This window comes from Berghia stephanieae, chromosome 2 (genome assembly GCF_034508935.2).
Source record: "Berghia stephanieae isolate SIO BIC M18660-M18661 chromosome 2, UCSD_Bste_1.3, whole genome shotgun sequence".
Taxonomy (NCBI): Eukaryota; Metazoa; Mollusca; class Gastropoda; order Nudibranchia; family Aeolidiidae; genus Berghia; species Berghia stephanieae.
In genome coordinates, this window is record NC_088361.1 from 81,705,936 (window position 1) to 81,723,082 (window position 17,147).

Sequence of the window (17,147 nt, forward strand, 5' to 3'; positions counted from 1 at the left end):
TTTAGGCAAAGAGATTGGAAGGACTAGATTTAAAACCATATCTAGTTCCTGTCCCCATGAAATTTCTTTTTAATCATGGTTTGTCATCTCTGAATCAGCAGTCAGTCTTTGTGCAACGCAAAGATTAGGGTCAATCCGAGAGAAAGGCCTGGAGGCGGGACGTCCCCAACTCCACCCCTCGAGTCCTTTTTTTTTTTTTTTTTTTTTTTTTCCCAAGGACCATGGAAGGACGAGAGGAGGCCAGACTTGAGGAGTATAGCTTCGGTGAGTGCCTTACCCCCCAAGTGTGGGACTGAGCCGTGCTAGTGGGCACAATATAGCCGGGTTGAATAAAAATTTATATATATCATGGCCAAAAATATGAAAAACTCTCCCCTTAAAGCCCCACCCCAGACAGGTAAAAAAAGAAAGATAACTGCCCCGATGACTCTTGATGACTTACCAGGAATGGCAACCCCAAAATTCTCGCCGTTCCTGGTAATTCAACCGAATGAGGAAAACATCAAACTGAACACTTTGAGTATCTTCACCATCAGCAAGGCACTCAAAGCAAATGGCGCCGGTACACCAAAGGCAGTGAACAGGAACAACTCTGGCACTTTAATGATACAAGTGCAGGGTCGACAAGAGAGTGAGAACCTCTTGAAATGTACCAGATTCTCTGACATCCCAGTCACCGTTGAGGCTCACAGGAGCCTCAATAGGTCAAAAGGTGTAGGCTGTTCGGAGCAGGAGATGGTTGAGGAACTGGAGGGTGTTGTCGAAGCTCGGCGGGTTAGCATCCGCCGCGGCGACGGCACAATCCAGACCAACACCTGGATCCTGACTTTTGACAGCCCGAGACCCCCGTCGAGAATAAGAATTGAATACCTCGACTTGGAGGTTCGGCCTTACGTCCCGAACCCCATGAGATGTTTTAACTGCCACCGGTACGGCCATACGAAAACAAACTGCCGCCGTAAAGCTACATGCCCCCGCTGCGGCAAAGAAGACCACAATGAGGAAAACTGCAAAGTGGACCCTTGTTGTCTGAACTGCCAAGGCAAGCATGCAGCACATTCGAAAGATTGTCCTAAGTGGCAAGAAGAAAAGGCAATCTTGACATACAGAGCCACTTACGGCGGTACGTTTGCTCAGGCAAAAGCAGTGATCTGCCCCCCTCGGCAGGTCGCTGCTTCTGCCAAGAGTTATGCAGAAGTTGCCAGGGCTGCTGGTAATAACCAAAACAGCCATGGCAAAATCGCACAGACTAGAAAATTCAGTCCTCAAAAGAAAAAGCCATCAAGACCTAAAAACAAGGTCGCAAATGTGTCAAAAAATCTTTTTACACATTGGAGGTTCAAGATGTGGAACCTGCAGCCCCCTCCACATCCACCTCCAAGGCGACCTCCACCCCCCCCTCCTTCCCCAAACAAAAAAATTCTCCCCCTCATGGGCGTGGATGTTGGACCCACCCCCCATCTCCATTCCCGTGAGCCCTCTCTATCCCCCCAAAAACAAAACTCCACCCCTTCCCAGAATATGGAGCCACCAACACCAGTCGGGGGATCCACAAATCCCCCTGAGGGGCCTCAAAGCCCCAAAAAATCTAAGAACCCAGAGGGACCTAAAAATCCCAAGGGTTCAACTCAGCCCTAAAAAAACCGAGAGGCCCTCCACAGGGCCTCCTTCTCCTATGGAAGTCTCTCCTCCTAGGAGAATAAAAGTAAAAGGGTTGAAGGCAGGCATACTGCCTAACCTCCCCACAAAAAATTAGGATACCTAGTCAGACAAGATTAATTTCCTGGAACATCAGAGGGATCAGATCAAATAGAACAGAATTGGACCTCCTCCTCCAGAGGACTCCTGATGTAGTCTGTCTGCAGGAAACAAAATTACCAGCAGACGACTACACAGTAAAAGGATATACGGCCAATCATCTGATTCACTCTGATGGCCAGATAGCGTGTGGGGGAGTTTCGATTCTCACGAAGAAGAGCACCCCCCACCGCTTGATACCAATGAAAACAAATCTACAGGCAATAGCAGTGAGAGTGACATTGCACAGACCAATCACCATCTGCTCTGTGTACATCCCACCAGATCATCGCCTCCAGTCTGCCGAGCTAGAGGGAGTTCTAAACCAACTCCCCCCTCCCTATGTGATAATGGGAGATTTCAATGCTCACAGTCCTCTCTGGGGAAACACAGACACAAACCAGAGGGGAAAGGCAGTGGAGGCTTTCATAATGAAAATGGATGTATACTTGGCAAACGGTCTCGAGGCAACACGGGTAAATATTCACAATCTTACCACGTCTGCCATCGATCTCACTTTCTGTGATCCTACATTAGCTCCAGATCTCTCCTGGACTGTGATCGATGACGATCACGGTTCTGACCATTTTCCAGTCTGCCTCGACATCACCCCGACTTCAAGGGCCCCACAGCCCAAACGTTGGAGTGTACGGCGAGCAGATTGGGAAACTTTCTCACAGGAGTGTCACAGACTCCTTACGACAGAGGTGGACAGCTATGACAAATTCAAAAATATTTTAACAAATATCTGCAGCTCGACAATACCAACAACCTCTGGTAGACCGAGAAAACACAATCCCTGGTTTTCAGAGGAATGTCGAGCGGCCCTACGGGAGAAGAAAAAAGCATACAGGAAAGCGATGAGATTCCCAATCCCTGAGAATTTCGCAACATTTAGGAAACTACGAGCAAAGTGTAGGAAGATCTTCCGAGAAAACAAACGGAGATCCTTCCAAAACTTTGTCTCAAAAATAAATAGCCAGACACCCCTGAATAGGGTGTGGAAGATGTTACGGAAACTGAAGGGATCCGATAGTGATTCACTAAATCACTTGACACGTCCCGATGGATCCGTGGCTGAAACAGAACAAGAAATTGCCAACACTCTGGCCGAGAGGCTGGCGCACAGCTCCTCGTCTGCACACAACACACCACAATTTCTGCGCCATAAACAAAATGCAGAAAACACACCAATAAACTTTACATCTACAAACACCGAAGACTACAACAAACCATTTACACTTGAGGAGTTGGGTGCCTGCCTCCGTGACACAAATGTCACAGCACCGGGTCCTGACAACATCAGTTATGAAATACTCCGACATCTTCCACAAGATAGTCTGGTTGTCCTTTTGAATATCTATAACAAGATATGGACAACACAGACTTTTCCACCTAGTTGGAATCTGGCCACCGTGATTCCAATCCCAAAACCTGGGAAAGACCATTCGGACGCTTCAAACTACCGACCAATCTCCCTCACCAGCTGCCTATGCAAGCTGATGGAGAACAAGCGTCTGATGTTCTACTTGGAACACAACAACTCCCTCTCCGACCTCCAATGTGGCTTTCGAAAGAACAGATCAACTGTTGATCACCTTGTTCGACTAGAGAGCTTCATTCGTGAGGCCTTTGCCAAAGGTGAGCACTTGGTAGCAATCTTCTTTGACCTTGAGAAGGCCTTTGACACAACTTGGAAATTCGGAATCCTCAAAGATCTGCACAATCTTGGTCTACGAGGAAACCTTCCAATGTTTGTCAGAGCATTTTTAAACAACAGATCCTTTCAGGTCAAAGCAGGATCCACCTTTTCTGATCCATTTGATCAGGAAGAGGGAGTTCCACAGGTAGCATTCTGTCTCCCATTCTGTTTGAGATTAAAATAGACTCAATAGTGAATGCAATGAGACAGAATGTTGACTGTTCCTTATATGTTGATGACTTTCTTGTATGCTATCGAAGTAAATCGAGTATTGACACCATTGAGAGACAATTACAACTCCAACTAAACAAACTGTCGGAGTGGGCAAATCTCAATGGTTTCTCCTTCTCCCCATCAAAAACAGTAGCTGTCCACTTCTGCCGAAAACGCACCTGCATTAGACAGCCTGACCTTTATCTCAACAATTCCAGAATTGAGGTAAAGGACGAAGCCCGATTCCTGGGTTTGATCTTTGATAGGAAACTAAATTTCCTCGCCCATATCAAAGATCTCAGACTGCGATGCATGAAAGCAATGAGAATAATGAGAGTTCTGTCGAGCATGGAATGGGGTTCGGACACAAACACTCTTCTAAAGATATACCGAACCCTTATTCGATCAAAACTGGACTACGCATCTTTTGTATACGGCTCTGCAAAACCATCCTACTTAGGCATGCTGGACCCAATTCATCATCAGGGACTGCGCTTGGCACTCGGGGCTTTCCGCACTTCTCCAGTGGCAAGCCTTTATGCTGAGGCAGATGAGCCACCTCTCCATCTCAGGAGGAAAAAACTGGCTCTCCAGTATGTTACTAAGGTCACATCGCTGCACGACAACCCAGCACACAAACATGTACACTACACGGATAGGACACTAGAAGAAAAATTTCGCAAGCACCCAAAAATGACACCACCATTAGGTTGCAGAATAAAAAAAGACATCGCAGACATGAACATCAGTCTAGATAGGATACATCCATACGTCCAGGCAAAGACACCACCATGGTCCATACATAGACCAAACATAAATTTGGACCTAACAAAACTGGAAAAATCACAAACAGACCCACATATTTACAAACAGACACTAAAAGCAATATTACAAACATACAAAAACCATACTCACATATTTACGGATGGTTCAAAGAGCGCAGATGCAGTAGGATGTGCCTATCACTCATCGGAAGGCACAGGATCACTTCGCCTGGATAGAAATGTTTCGATCTTTACAGCGGAATCGAGAGCAATCCTAAATGCTCTCCGTTTGGCTGAGAGATCGAATAAAAATAAATTCTTGATCTTGTCTGACTCGCTGTCCGTACTTAAGGGGATCTCAAATTTTTATTGCACCGATCCAAGACTCATAAGTATCTTGGAAGGTGCAAATAAATTATTTATTAAGAAAAAGAAAGTTAGTTTTCTCTGGGTACCTAGTCATGTGGGTATCCAGGGGAACGAAGAAGCGGATCGACTGGCAAAAGAGGCGGTGAGCCAAGAATTACAAGAGGGCAGTAAAATCCCACACGCGGATTTAAAGATCAATATAAAAAAACATGTCCGAAAGGAATGGGAACGATCCTGGAGTCGAGATGTACATAACAAATTAAAACAAATTAAAAGTGACCTCGGCCTGAGACCCAACTCGGGGCTAAAAAGAAGAGACGAGGTAAAAATAACTCGACTCCGGATCGGACATACTGCCCTCACTCACCGTTTCCTTCTGGAGAGGGATGAAAAACCCCTCTGCAGAACATGTAACTGTGACCTGACAGTTCAACACATTTTAATTGAATGTACAGAATTAGAACAGATAAGGTCACAACATTATGATAACAGAGACTTGAAGTCTCTGTTCCAGTCGGTCGATCCGCTTTCAATTTTAAAGTATCTGCAGGAATGTGAACTCCTGCAGAAATTGTAAATAGATATTTTTACTTAACAAACATGTAACTATTATGATTTTATAAAGATTTTATTACAACAGTACACGTTTTGATCAGCTGTGGCCCCTCGGGGCCGATAAAAGATTGATGAAAGACAGAAACGGGCGCTTAAATGACCTAAATAGTGTCGAAAGCGCCGTTAAACACCTAAAAACAAACAAACAACAACAATTTCTTCACAGTAATGTGAATATGGTGACAGACATCTCCATCAATATCAATGATGTGAGGTGCAACTTCCTTTAATCTAGCCTGAAAGCCATTTAATGATCCCCTCATATAAGCACCTGAGTCAGAAAGCGCTGAAATCAAATCAAAAAGGTATCTGATCTTTTAAAAACTGGTTCCTCACAGTCTCAAACACTGTCTCTGCATTTACAATTGTCATTTCAATGCTAGCATATAAATCTTCCTCACAGTCACAGCCTCAAACACTATCTCTGCATTTACAATTGTCATTTCAATGCTAGCATATAAATCACAAACACTTTTCTTTAAATGACTACAATAGTAACAAACTAAAATATTAAGAATTAAGGTTTTTGATCCCTTAGAAGTTGATTCATCAATATTGAGTGAAAAAGAGGCTATGCAAGACTGACCAGGCGGACATGCTCCAGTTCAGATAAGCCATAGCAGAGCTTGTAAGTGGCTGTTTGTCTTTCCATGTGCATTTGAGCTAGTGATTGATCGTCCTTTGCTAATTTCTGCCCTAACTGAATAAGGTGAGGTGCCATGGAAAGGGGTAGAGTATGCTGGTCTATAAAAGAACACAGTAAAGCCTCCTGGTGAGTAATTCTATCCTTTTGTGAAATTGGCCTGGGGCCAGAAGGCACAGTGGAGTCTTCCCTGATGTCCTAAATTACCTAAATTAGGAGCTGCTCCGTATGGGAGAGGCAATGTTGTTAAAAACTAGAAGATGAACATTTTCCATCTTTGAGTTGAAATGTCTATGGTTCTGTTACGCTCATGGGATTTACTTTTAGAGTGAACTTTTAGATATCGAACACCACCTCCACTATATTTAATCTCTGATTTACAAAGGCAACACCATCAGGGCCGGATTTAGACTTAGTGGGGCCCCTAAGCTATTTGAAATTTTGGGGCCCCTTTATAACTCAGGATAGTATCTGTGCCAAAAACGAATTTCTGATAATAGAATGAAATACAAATAATAAGCGCGTATACAGTACGATATTAAATTATAGTAACTATTAAAATAAGCTATTCTAGTGTAAAAAACTTGCATGTTAAAATGTTTTTTTTCCTTGCCTTTGTCAGAGCAAAGTCATTAATAACGTCATCAAATGATAGGCTGCGTAGTTTGTCGCTTTCAATGCACATGAGACTGAGGGAGCATAGTCTATCTTGAGCCATTGTTGATCTGAATTCGTTTTTAATCCTTTTTAATTGTGAAAAAGATCTTTCTCCAGAGCAATTTGCAATCATCATACTTAAAAACATTCTCAAAATTGCCTCTACGTTAGGGAAAGCTGATTTGACGTGATCGTTAAATATTATTTTGTACAAATCCTGGTGCGTCATACTATAACGTTCCGTCGAACCAGAGGCCTGACTTTGTCTAATGTATTGGTGAAAATGCTTCACTTCTCCCACAAGGTTCATGTCAACATCTTCAGGATAAGCTTGGTATAAGGCACTGACCCCTACACGAATCTCTTCTTCTGTAGCAATTAATTGCGTTAAGAATGAGAACATGTTGGCAGCATCACTATACACAGAGGCTCGTTGTGCTAGATTCGACTCTAATGCATCAATCACGGGTATAAATGAATTGATTCTAAATCTGTCTCTGGGCTCGATATTCTCTAAAGCATCACCATCACCATTGCTGGGTTTTCTTCGATTTCTGGGATTTTTAAAGTCAACATCCGGCAATTTTTCTTTAGCTTTTTCTACAAAATGATCGAACATATTCCTACAACCTTTGACAAAGTCCGAAAGAGAAGCATATAACATTTTACAAACGTCTAAACTAATTGATGGGTCCTGGAGGGATTGACTTGTCTTGTGAAATTCCTCTAGCAAGTAACTCCACAGATACAGCATTACCATAAATTCCAACTCTTCCATTTTATTTGTAATATTCATGGCTTGATTTCTTGTGTCCCCCTTTTGTGTAGTATCGGTATAAAGCTGCTGCAACGCAGAGATAATCTCATAACTCTCAAGTATTGCTTGTGTTGCTGTTGAATGGGCTTCCCATCTAGTTTGAGATAACGATTTTGGAACTTTTGCACCATCTTTGTAAAAGGATAATAATATGGCCCATCTATGTGTGGATGATGAAAAAAAGTTGTATATTTCTTGAATGATTCCAAAAAAATTCACAGCATCCAAACAGCAGTCAACAGCTGCTCTACCAATCAGATTTAGGGAATGACCAGCACATGGAATAAACATGGCATACTTGTTTGTCTGCAGTATAATTTCTTGCATGCCCTTGTATTTGCCAGACATGTTGGCGGCATTATCGTACGACTGGCCTCGACATTTGGTGAAGTCTATTTTGCATTCGTCTGTAAGGTAGTTTAGAACCAATTTAGCCATATTTTCTCCCGTATGACTACCCATCTCTAAGAAAGTGAGAAAACGTTCAATAGGCAATCCATCGTCTGGCGAAACATACCTCACAATGACAGTCAGTTGGTCAATATGGGATCGGTCGGGAGTGGAATCCACTGATAAGCTGAAGTACCCACCAGTTCTTAAATCATCCAGAATTGAGGTTCTTACCTTGTGAGCCATTATTTGAATGAATTCATCACATGTAGTTTTTGATAGATAAGAAGTGACGCCCGATCCTTTATTCCCAAATTCTTTGATATGGTTCGCTAGAAATGGATCAAATTTTGCCACAAGTTCGAGTAATCCAAGGAAATTCCCGTTGTGTGGAGAACCAAACCTTTCCTCTTCGCCCCTGAAAGGTAACCCACGTTCTGATATAGTAATTATAACTGCCACAACTCACTCAAGAACATTTTTCCAATACTGTCGTTTAGTATTTATCTCTTCTGCCAACTTGCAGTCAATCGTTGAACCACGTTTTCTTGTAAGATACGCTACCGAAGCTATTCCATGGGGTCCAGAGTTTTCGTGATTTTGTACTAAATACGTGTTGCGCCAATCACAAATTCCAACAGATGATAATGGTGTAGAAGTATTTGTTGAAAAAAGTTTACAAACAAAACAGTATACGCGACCAGTTGCTGGAGAATATACTAACCATTCTCTGCAATATTTTTCACCATTAGCCCGTTTTGGGTAGAACAAACCTTTTGAACAATATCTGTCTTGGTTTGCAAAATGCATTTTTGATTTTTCAAATGAGTCATTCGAGTGTTGGCACCCTGACGAGCCTTTTTCTACCCAATATGAAATATCATCTTTACTTAAATCACCCCACAATCCAACATCATTCTCCCTGTTTTTAAATGCAACATCTTCTGTGGTTTTACTGCTCTCTGGGTTTGAAATGGTACTTGTTGCTTTACTCGTTGCCGAACTTTCTATATCACTTGATGGATTTGATATAATTTCTACACAACTAGATGTACTAGGTTCTGTTTCGGATAAAGAATGAATTTTCTGTGACTGACTCGTGGTATTCAAACCCGTTGGTTCATCAACGTCTTTATCTTTCCTCTTTTGTGCCCCACTTTTATACCTTGTAGACATTGTGCAAACTGTGGGTAGAATTTAAAAAAACATATCTGGGTACACATTAAAAAAAACCAGAAGTGTTATTTGTCCCATTACCATTGTCTAAAAATAGGCAATTCTGATGGTGGCAATGACAAACGTTGTAATCTTATTGCAAATGAAAAACATATTCTACTAACGATAAAAAATATGAATAATTAGCTATATAACAATTGGACTCTAATAATGAAATATGTATTTATTGTTTACGTTTAGTTAATTTATTTTTCCATCATTGTGAGGTAGTCTATGGACTTTTTATTGATTCGTCATAATGGCAGAAATCAAATTTTAAAAAAACTGTTTCTAATTTCAATAAAACAAAAGAGTCTGCAGTTTATCTACTTTTCTATACGTCTCATATACCTAGCCATTATTTTCATATCACAGAGAGTGTACTTCAACAATCATTTGCATCCCGCACATCATACTGGCACGGCACAACTATCAAATCCCAATTAGTCACAGTATATTGACATCAGGCCAACCAATCGCGCCGAGCATCTGGCTGGCAACTGGCAGCTGATGATATGGTGCATAGGGTTTGAGTCAAACACCAAATCTACAGTAACCCTCTCCGACCTCCAATGTGGCTTTCGAAAGAACAGATCAACTGTTGATCACCTTGTTCGACTAGAGAGCTTCATTCGTGAGGCATTTGCCAAAGGTGAGCACTTGGTAGCAATCTTCTTTGACCTTGAGAAGGCCTTTGACACAACTTGGAAATTCGGAATCCTCAAAGATCTGCACAATCTTGGTCTGCGAGGAAACCTTCCAATGTTTGTCAGAGCATTTTTAAACAACAGATCCTTTCAGGTCAAAGCAGGATCCACCTTTTCTGATCCATTTGATCAGGAAGAGGGAGTTCCACAGGGTAGCATTCTGTCTCCCATTCTGTTTGAGATTAAAATAAACTCAATAGTGAATGCAATGAGACAGAATGTTGACTGTTCCTTATATGTTGATGACTTTCTTGTATGCTATCGAAGTAAATCGAGTATGGACACCATTGAGAGACAGTTACAACTCCAACTAAACAAACTGTCGGAGTGGGCAAATCTCAATGGTTTCTCCTTCTCCCCATCAAAAACAGTAGCTGTCCACTTCTGCCGAAAACGCACCTGCATTAGACAGCCTGACCTTTATCTCAACAATTCCAGAATTGAGGTAAAGGACGAAGCCCGATTCCTGGGTTTGATCTTTGATAGGAAACTAAATTTCCTCGCCCATATCAAAGATCTCAGACTGCGATGCATGAAAGCAATGAGAATAATGAGAGTTCTGTCGAGCATGGAATGGGGTTCGGACACAAACACTCTTCTAAAGATATACCGAACCCTTATTCGATCAAAACTGGACTACGCATCTTTTGTATATGGCTCTGCAAAACCATCCTACTTAGGCATGCTGGACCCAATTCATCATCAGGGACTGCGCTTGGCACTCGGGGCTTTCCGCACTTCTCCAGTGGCAAGCCTTTATGCTGAGGCAGATGAGCCACCTCTCCATCTCAGGAGGAAAAAACTGGCTCTCCAGTATGTTACTAAGGTCACATCGCTGCACGACAACCCAGCACACAAACATGTACACTACACGGATAGGACACTAGAAGAAAAATTTCGCAAGCACCCAAAAATGACACCACCATTAGGTTGCAGAATAAAAAAAGACATCGCAGACATGAACATCAGTCTAGATAGGATACATCCATACGTCCAGGCAAAGACACCACCATGGTCCATACATAGACCAAACATAAATTTGGACCTAACAAAACTGGAAAAATCACAGACCCACATATTTACAAACAGACACTAAAAGCAATATTACAAACATACAAAAACCATACTCACATATTTACGGATGGTTCAAAGAGCGCAGATGCAGTAGGATGTGCCTATCACTCATCGGAAGGCACAGGATCACTTCGCCTGGATAGAAATGTTTCGATCTTTACAGCGGAATCGAGAGCAATCCTAAATGCTCTCCGTTTGGCTGAGAGATCGAATAAAAATAAATTCTTGATCTTGTCTGACTCGCTGTCCGTACTTAAGGGGATCTCAAATTTTTATTGCACCGATCCAAGACTCATAAGTATCTTGGAAGGTGCAAATAAATTATTTATTAAGAAAAAGAAAGTTTGTTTTCTCTGGGTACCCAGTCATGTGGGTATCCAGGGGAACGAAGAAGCGGATCGACTGGCAAAAGAGGCGGTGAGCCAAGAATTACAAGAGGGCAGTAAAATCCCACACGCGGATTTAAAGATCAATATAAAAAAACATGTCTGAAAGGAATGGGAACGATCCTGGAGTCGAGATGTACATAACAAATTAAAACAAATTAAAAGTGACCTCAGCCCCAGACCCAACTCGGGGCTAAAAAGAAGAGACGAGGTAAAAATAACTCGACTCCGGATCGGACATACTGCCCTCACTCACCGTTTCCTTCTGGAGAGGGATGAAAAACCCCTCTGCAGAACATGTAACTGTGACCTGACAGTTCAACACATTTTTATTGAATGTACAGAATTAGAACAGATAAGGTCACAACATTATGATAACAGAGACTTGAAGTCTCTGTTCCAGTCGGTCGATCCGCTTACAATTTTAAAGTATCTGCAGGAATGTGAACTCCTGCAGAAATTGTAAATAGATATTTTTACTTAACAAACATGTAACTATTATGATTTTATAAAGATTTTATTACAACAGTACACGTTTTGATCAGCTGTGGCCCCTCGGGGCCGATAAAAGATTGATGAAAGACAGAAACGGGCGCTTAAATGACCTAAATAGTGTCGAAAGCGCCGTTAAACACCTAAAAACAAAACAAAACAAAACAAACCAAAACACTTTTTAATCCATTTATTTTGCCACAGAGAGCATATATGTATTGCTTTTTCGGGGCCCCCCAAGAGATGGGGCCCTAAGCTACAGCTTGTATAGCTTATAGGTAAATCCGGCCCTGAACACCATACAAACCCATCCTTCTCTATCTTTCTGATGTAACTTGGAAAGAAATCCCCCAGATTGTCTTTTTAACTGTTAACCATTCCCATCTAAATTGTTTTTTTATTTTACATCTATAACATCAATAGGAGATTGTCTCCAATCGCTTGTGTGATTTCCAAAATCCAATTAAAAATCTTCTTCCACCACTATTTTGTTTTACGGTTGAAGGAATCATAGTATGATATTGACCAAACCACATTCATGTTTTTCATCCATTTTGAACTTTGGATCTTGGTTGCCAAGGTTGATAAAAACAGTGATGTATTTGTAGATTTCTGCAAGTGTGATATCACACCATGATCCAAATACTGTTCTTCCTCTTGAGGGATTATTCTGCTAATGTCTTTTCTTCGCATGGTCATTGATATCTTGTCCTAGTTTATTTACAATGTTCTCAGCGAATAAAGCTTAAAAAAACAAACAGTCAGTAGCAGTGCTTTCAGGAGTGAGAGAAATTTGAAGGTCATGTGTTTTGCTGGGGCATCACATGATCACATGAACAACGTGACCAATGAAACTTGTGTCGTAGTAAAAATCGTATTCAGATGTTTCTATGGATTTTTTCCCACCCATTAAAAAAATGTTCATATTTTTTCTCCTTTTCTGATACAGTACTCGCTGGATTCTACCATGCTCTGCAAAACGATACTCTAGAGCTGGGTGACTGAATTGTAACTATATAACTAAGTCATTGCTGTTGAGAATTGGTTGTTATTTGAGTGGCTGGAGGATTTTAATTTAGATGAATGACGATATATAGAAACACAATAAATGAAGGCTGTGTTTAGTTTTCCTGCAAGGGTTTAGACAGGATAGAGTTAAGTCCCTAGTTTTATTGATGGAACAAAACATTCGTGAGAAATCAAATTCGCGTGATTAATAACAAGGAACATATTGTAATAACAAAGGAGCAAATAATACAAAGTTGAGGTTATAACATTGTATATATTTTAATAACATACTTTTAACAATTGCCTCCCAAGAGCATCAGATTTCGGCACACTCTGATTCTAGCACTCTTTTTGGCTTCTCGCAATAGCTCGCTAGAATCTATTAAGTACTGTATTTCCATATTTTTTAATATGGAATATCATACTGGTTGGCAAGTCTGCTAATTGTATATATTGTGTTTTTGTCGTTTTATTGTTTTTTTTTTAATCTGGTATTTTATTATCTTTGTATGTATTTTGTGGATGACAAAGCACATGTATCAGTATCAGTGTGGGACTATTTTATGTTCTTTTTATTTCTATCAAATTTTATTTGAATTGAGATATTATAAAATGAAAAATAAAGAAGGATGTGTATTATATTTATAATTAAATTATGATGAATTGAATTGTCATTTTTCTTTGTATACCTTTACAGACAAGCTAGTTACGAGTTCATTACATCCAAAGACTTTCATCCCATTATCATGATTCACCATTACCATTTAATTCTTTAAAGTTGAGGTTTGATTTTATTCTAACCTGACATCATGTCTTACCGTTTTTGATCAAGAGAGTAGAAGACCAGTAATAACAATGCTGAACTGATAAATAACATTAATTTATTCTGTCAGATTAGAGTGAGTGAAATCCAACTTGTAAAGATTTCGATAACTATCCAATTAACAGCTTGTGTTAAACTCTCTTAGGGTAATAATTGTTCATGTTCATATGACTCATTAGTGTTAAGCTTTCAAACACTACAAAAAAATTGTATTCTATTTTTGATAATGCATTCCATCTTCATTGATCGCATCTTATTTGCATTTGGTGCTACAATAAAAATAATATAAAATCTAATTACCTTATTTATTTGTGTTATTTATTCATGTTGTATAAAGATTTTCCATTTACAGTTACCTATTCCGTAATCATACTAATGCCAATGATGACCTTACTTCCATCTCCCTTTCCATTGGATATTATGGGATGAAATTTCTTGGTTTTGCCCTAGCCCTTATGTATTGAGATCTTTAGCGGATGGTCTAATGTTAGTTGTTTTTGTTATTTTTTTTGTATGTTTTTTGTTATGTTGTTTGTTTTGTTTTGGGGGGACAATATTTTTTCCTTATTAATCGTCACCCGTTACGCAATGCTTTATTTTTATTATGTATAATTTATGTTATCAGGCGGGTATGAGTCATGTTAGCAGAGATCCTGTGCCTGTTTCTGGATGGGTCTTAGACTATCACAAAAATAGATTGCTTTTGAGATCTTGTTCTCTCTGTTTAGTCTCATTTGACATTTTGGGTTGGGATCCCTTCATCCTCTATAGTGAGCCGAGGAGCTCACGCTTGTTGACTTGTTGAGTCTTTTATCTGTCTTTAAGATATTAATGTTTCATCCATTCACACTGCTTTCTGTCCTTTGCTTGGAATGAGATTATTTGGTTTTTGGGCGGCTATGTGGTCTTGTGGTATAACATTCACTATCGGATCGGAAGGTCCCCCCCCCCCCCCCCCCGTAAATCATCTGTTTTATGTATTGTTGTTAATATGTTTTTGTTGTTTAATTTATTTTGTAAGCATTTAAGTAAATCCTTCCTAGTGGGATCCTGTGCTTGTATCTGGATTGGACTTCAGGTGGTCTCAAACTCAAACAAGACACCTTTGCTCATGAAATCTAATGTTCCCCGTTCAAACCATTTCTCTGTTTGTATTGTTCTTTTAACGGCAAGTCACAAATTCTTTCAAATAATGATTTCTCCCATTTTTGCCCAGGCTATATTACTGGCCCACAATGTTTTCACCAATGGCACAGTAAAAAAGAAGACAACACAGGCTTAATTATATATTTGGTAGAGGAGGTCCTAATAGCTCGGTAGAGCACTCGCTTCACAAGCAAAGGGACCAAGATTGATCCTGGGTGCAGTCCAGATTTTTTTCTGAACCCCCTGTCCACCCAGCAGTGATCGGGTACCTGGGTCTGTTTAGATCTGGTGGAAAGTACTTTGTGGTAGACTAGCATCTTATCTAAAGGCTAGCAAGCAATTGCTATTGTCCGCTTCATGCTATAGACCGGCTCCATGGGCTTAATGGTTCTGAAAGACTTAAAAAATAAAAATTTGAGGTAGAACAAAATTGATCTCTGCCTGTAAACCATTTCATGTGCTTATCTTTAAGTATATTCCTTTCTGCGCAGCTGTCTGAGTGTAACTTGTACATTATGTTTGAGATACATAAATATATCACTGCTTTTCTTTTTCTTGGTATGAGTGTGTCATACTGATAGTTGAATCAAGGAATCTTTTACTATATTGTCCAATCTACTTTATATTACGCTGCTGCATCTTACTGAAGTATAAGATATACTTTTTTAATAATAAAGTTTTGATTTCATTATCAAAGTTTTTTTTCTTCTAAAAGAATGATCATTTTTTATGACTATAAGATAAGAAAAGCTTTTTGTCTGGTCCCCGAGGTTTTATCATAAGTGGACTCCAGAATAATGGAAACACAAGAGCATCACTTCTAAAAACAAAGGACTTACTAAACTGAACCCCTGTTTTTGATTAAAAAGGAGAGTCTTAATTTAGTTTATGTGTTTGAGGGTTTTTCTGTGTTTCGAATAGGACAGATATTGGTATCATAGAACAAGCAACATTTTTTTTCCTGTATTGGACTGAATGTTTTTGTTCCTATAGGCAGACAGAGAGTTCATATATTCATTACAACTCTAAATTCCATGCATTTTACTTTTCTTTCACTGGGTGGGGATCCTGGCCGCGTTGTTTTTTTTTTTCACCAGTTTGGGAACAGGCAGGTTTAAAAATGGGTCAGGGAGGTTCCTCCATGTCTACCGTCTCACGCTGATTCGTGGAGAAAAATAATCATGTGACAGTACTATTTTTACCGTGTCGTTTTGACACGCAAGCGGTTTATATGAACCGTAGGGAAACTCACCTCGTTGGGAACGCTGACTCCACGCAGACTCAACACTAGGATTGACCACCACTAACCTCCACTTGCAACAACTGCCACTACAGCTACTACTACTACTACTTCTACTACTACTTCTACCACTACTACTACTACTACTTCTACTACTACTACTACTGCTACTACTACTACTACTACTACCACCACTACTACTACTTTCACTACTACTAATACTACTACTACTACTACTGCTACTACTACTACTACTAATACTGCTACTACTACTACTACTACTACTACTATTACTACTACTACTACTGCTACTACTACTACTACTACTGCTACTACTACTACTACTACTACTACTACTGTTCATACTACTACAACTACAACGCACCGTTTTTATGCACCTCCGTTGGCGATGATGGTTAATTAATGAAAATGTTACTGCATACGACCATGAGGTTTAAATAATTTTAGATTGTAGTTTAGCATGCTGCTTAGTGATTACCAATGTACGTTTATACAATGATAATAAATTAAAGAATATTCACAATAATTTAAAAAATCAAAGGTAAAAAGAGACATGGCACACAAATTCTGATCTTAAATAAATAAAGACTTTTAGAAAATTAATATTTTTTTAAACACGATAAAAAGTTTTTGAAAAAAAAAAATAAAAAGATGTCTTTCTCAATAAAGTAAACTTTAAAAAAAATATATGTTTACAATGGGAATCGAACCCAGTACTTTCAAGGTTAAAAAGTCTGACAGCTTGTCCACTGCGCTACGGAGCCACCTAACTGTCCATCACATTTAATAAGGTCTTTCTAAGACATTATTTTACCTTCAATGCAACTTCTATTTTCTGGTTCTATATTTCGATTTTTTAGTTTATTATTATTTTTGTATAAATTTATTAACAAAAACATCCTACATATGTCACAATATAACTTTTGCCATGTCCGAATACAGAAACACAATATCGCTGATGAAATTGGGTGGAATGCGCATCGTGACGGAGGTGCATAAAAGATACACCGTCAACGGAGGTGCATAAAAACACTACGTTAAAAAACAAAAAAAAAAATTGTTGTATTT

At 39.7% G+C, this 17,147-nt stretch overlaps 1 protein-coding gene across 1 annotated transcript in view; it reads left to right on the forward strand.

Moving 5' to 3' along the window:
• LOC144965647 (TM2 domain-containing protein amaretto-like) overlaps positions 1-13,968 on the forward strand; it is a 42,353-nt gene extending 28,385 nt beyond the window's left edge. Inside the window, exon 6 of the mRNA XM_078901206.1 lies at positions 12,791-13,968. Coding sequence (XP_078757332.1) covers positions 12,791-12,846 — 56 coding nt within the window. The 3' untranslated portion in view covers positions 12,847-13,968. The remainder of the gene's footprint in view (positions 1-12,790) is intronic.
• The last annotated feature ends 3,179 nt before the right edge of the window (positions 13,969-17,147 follow it).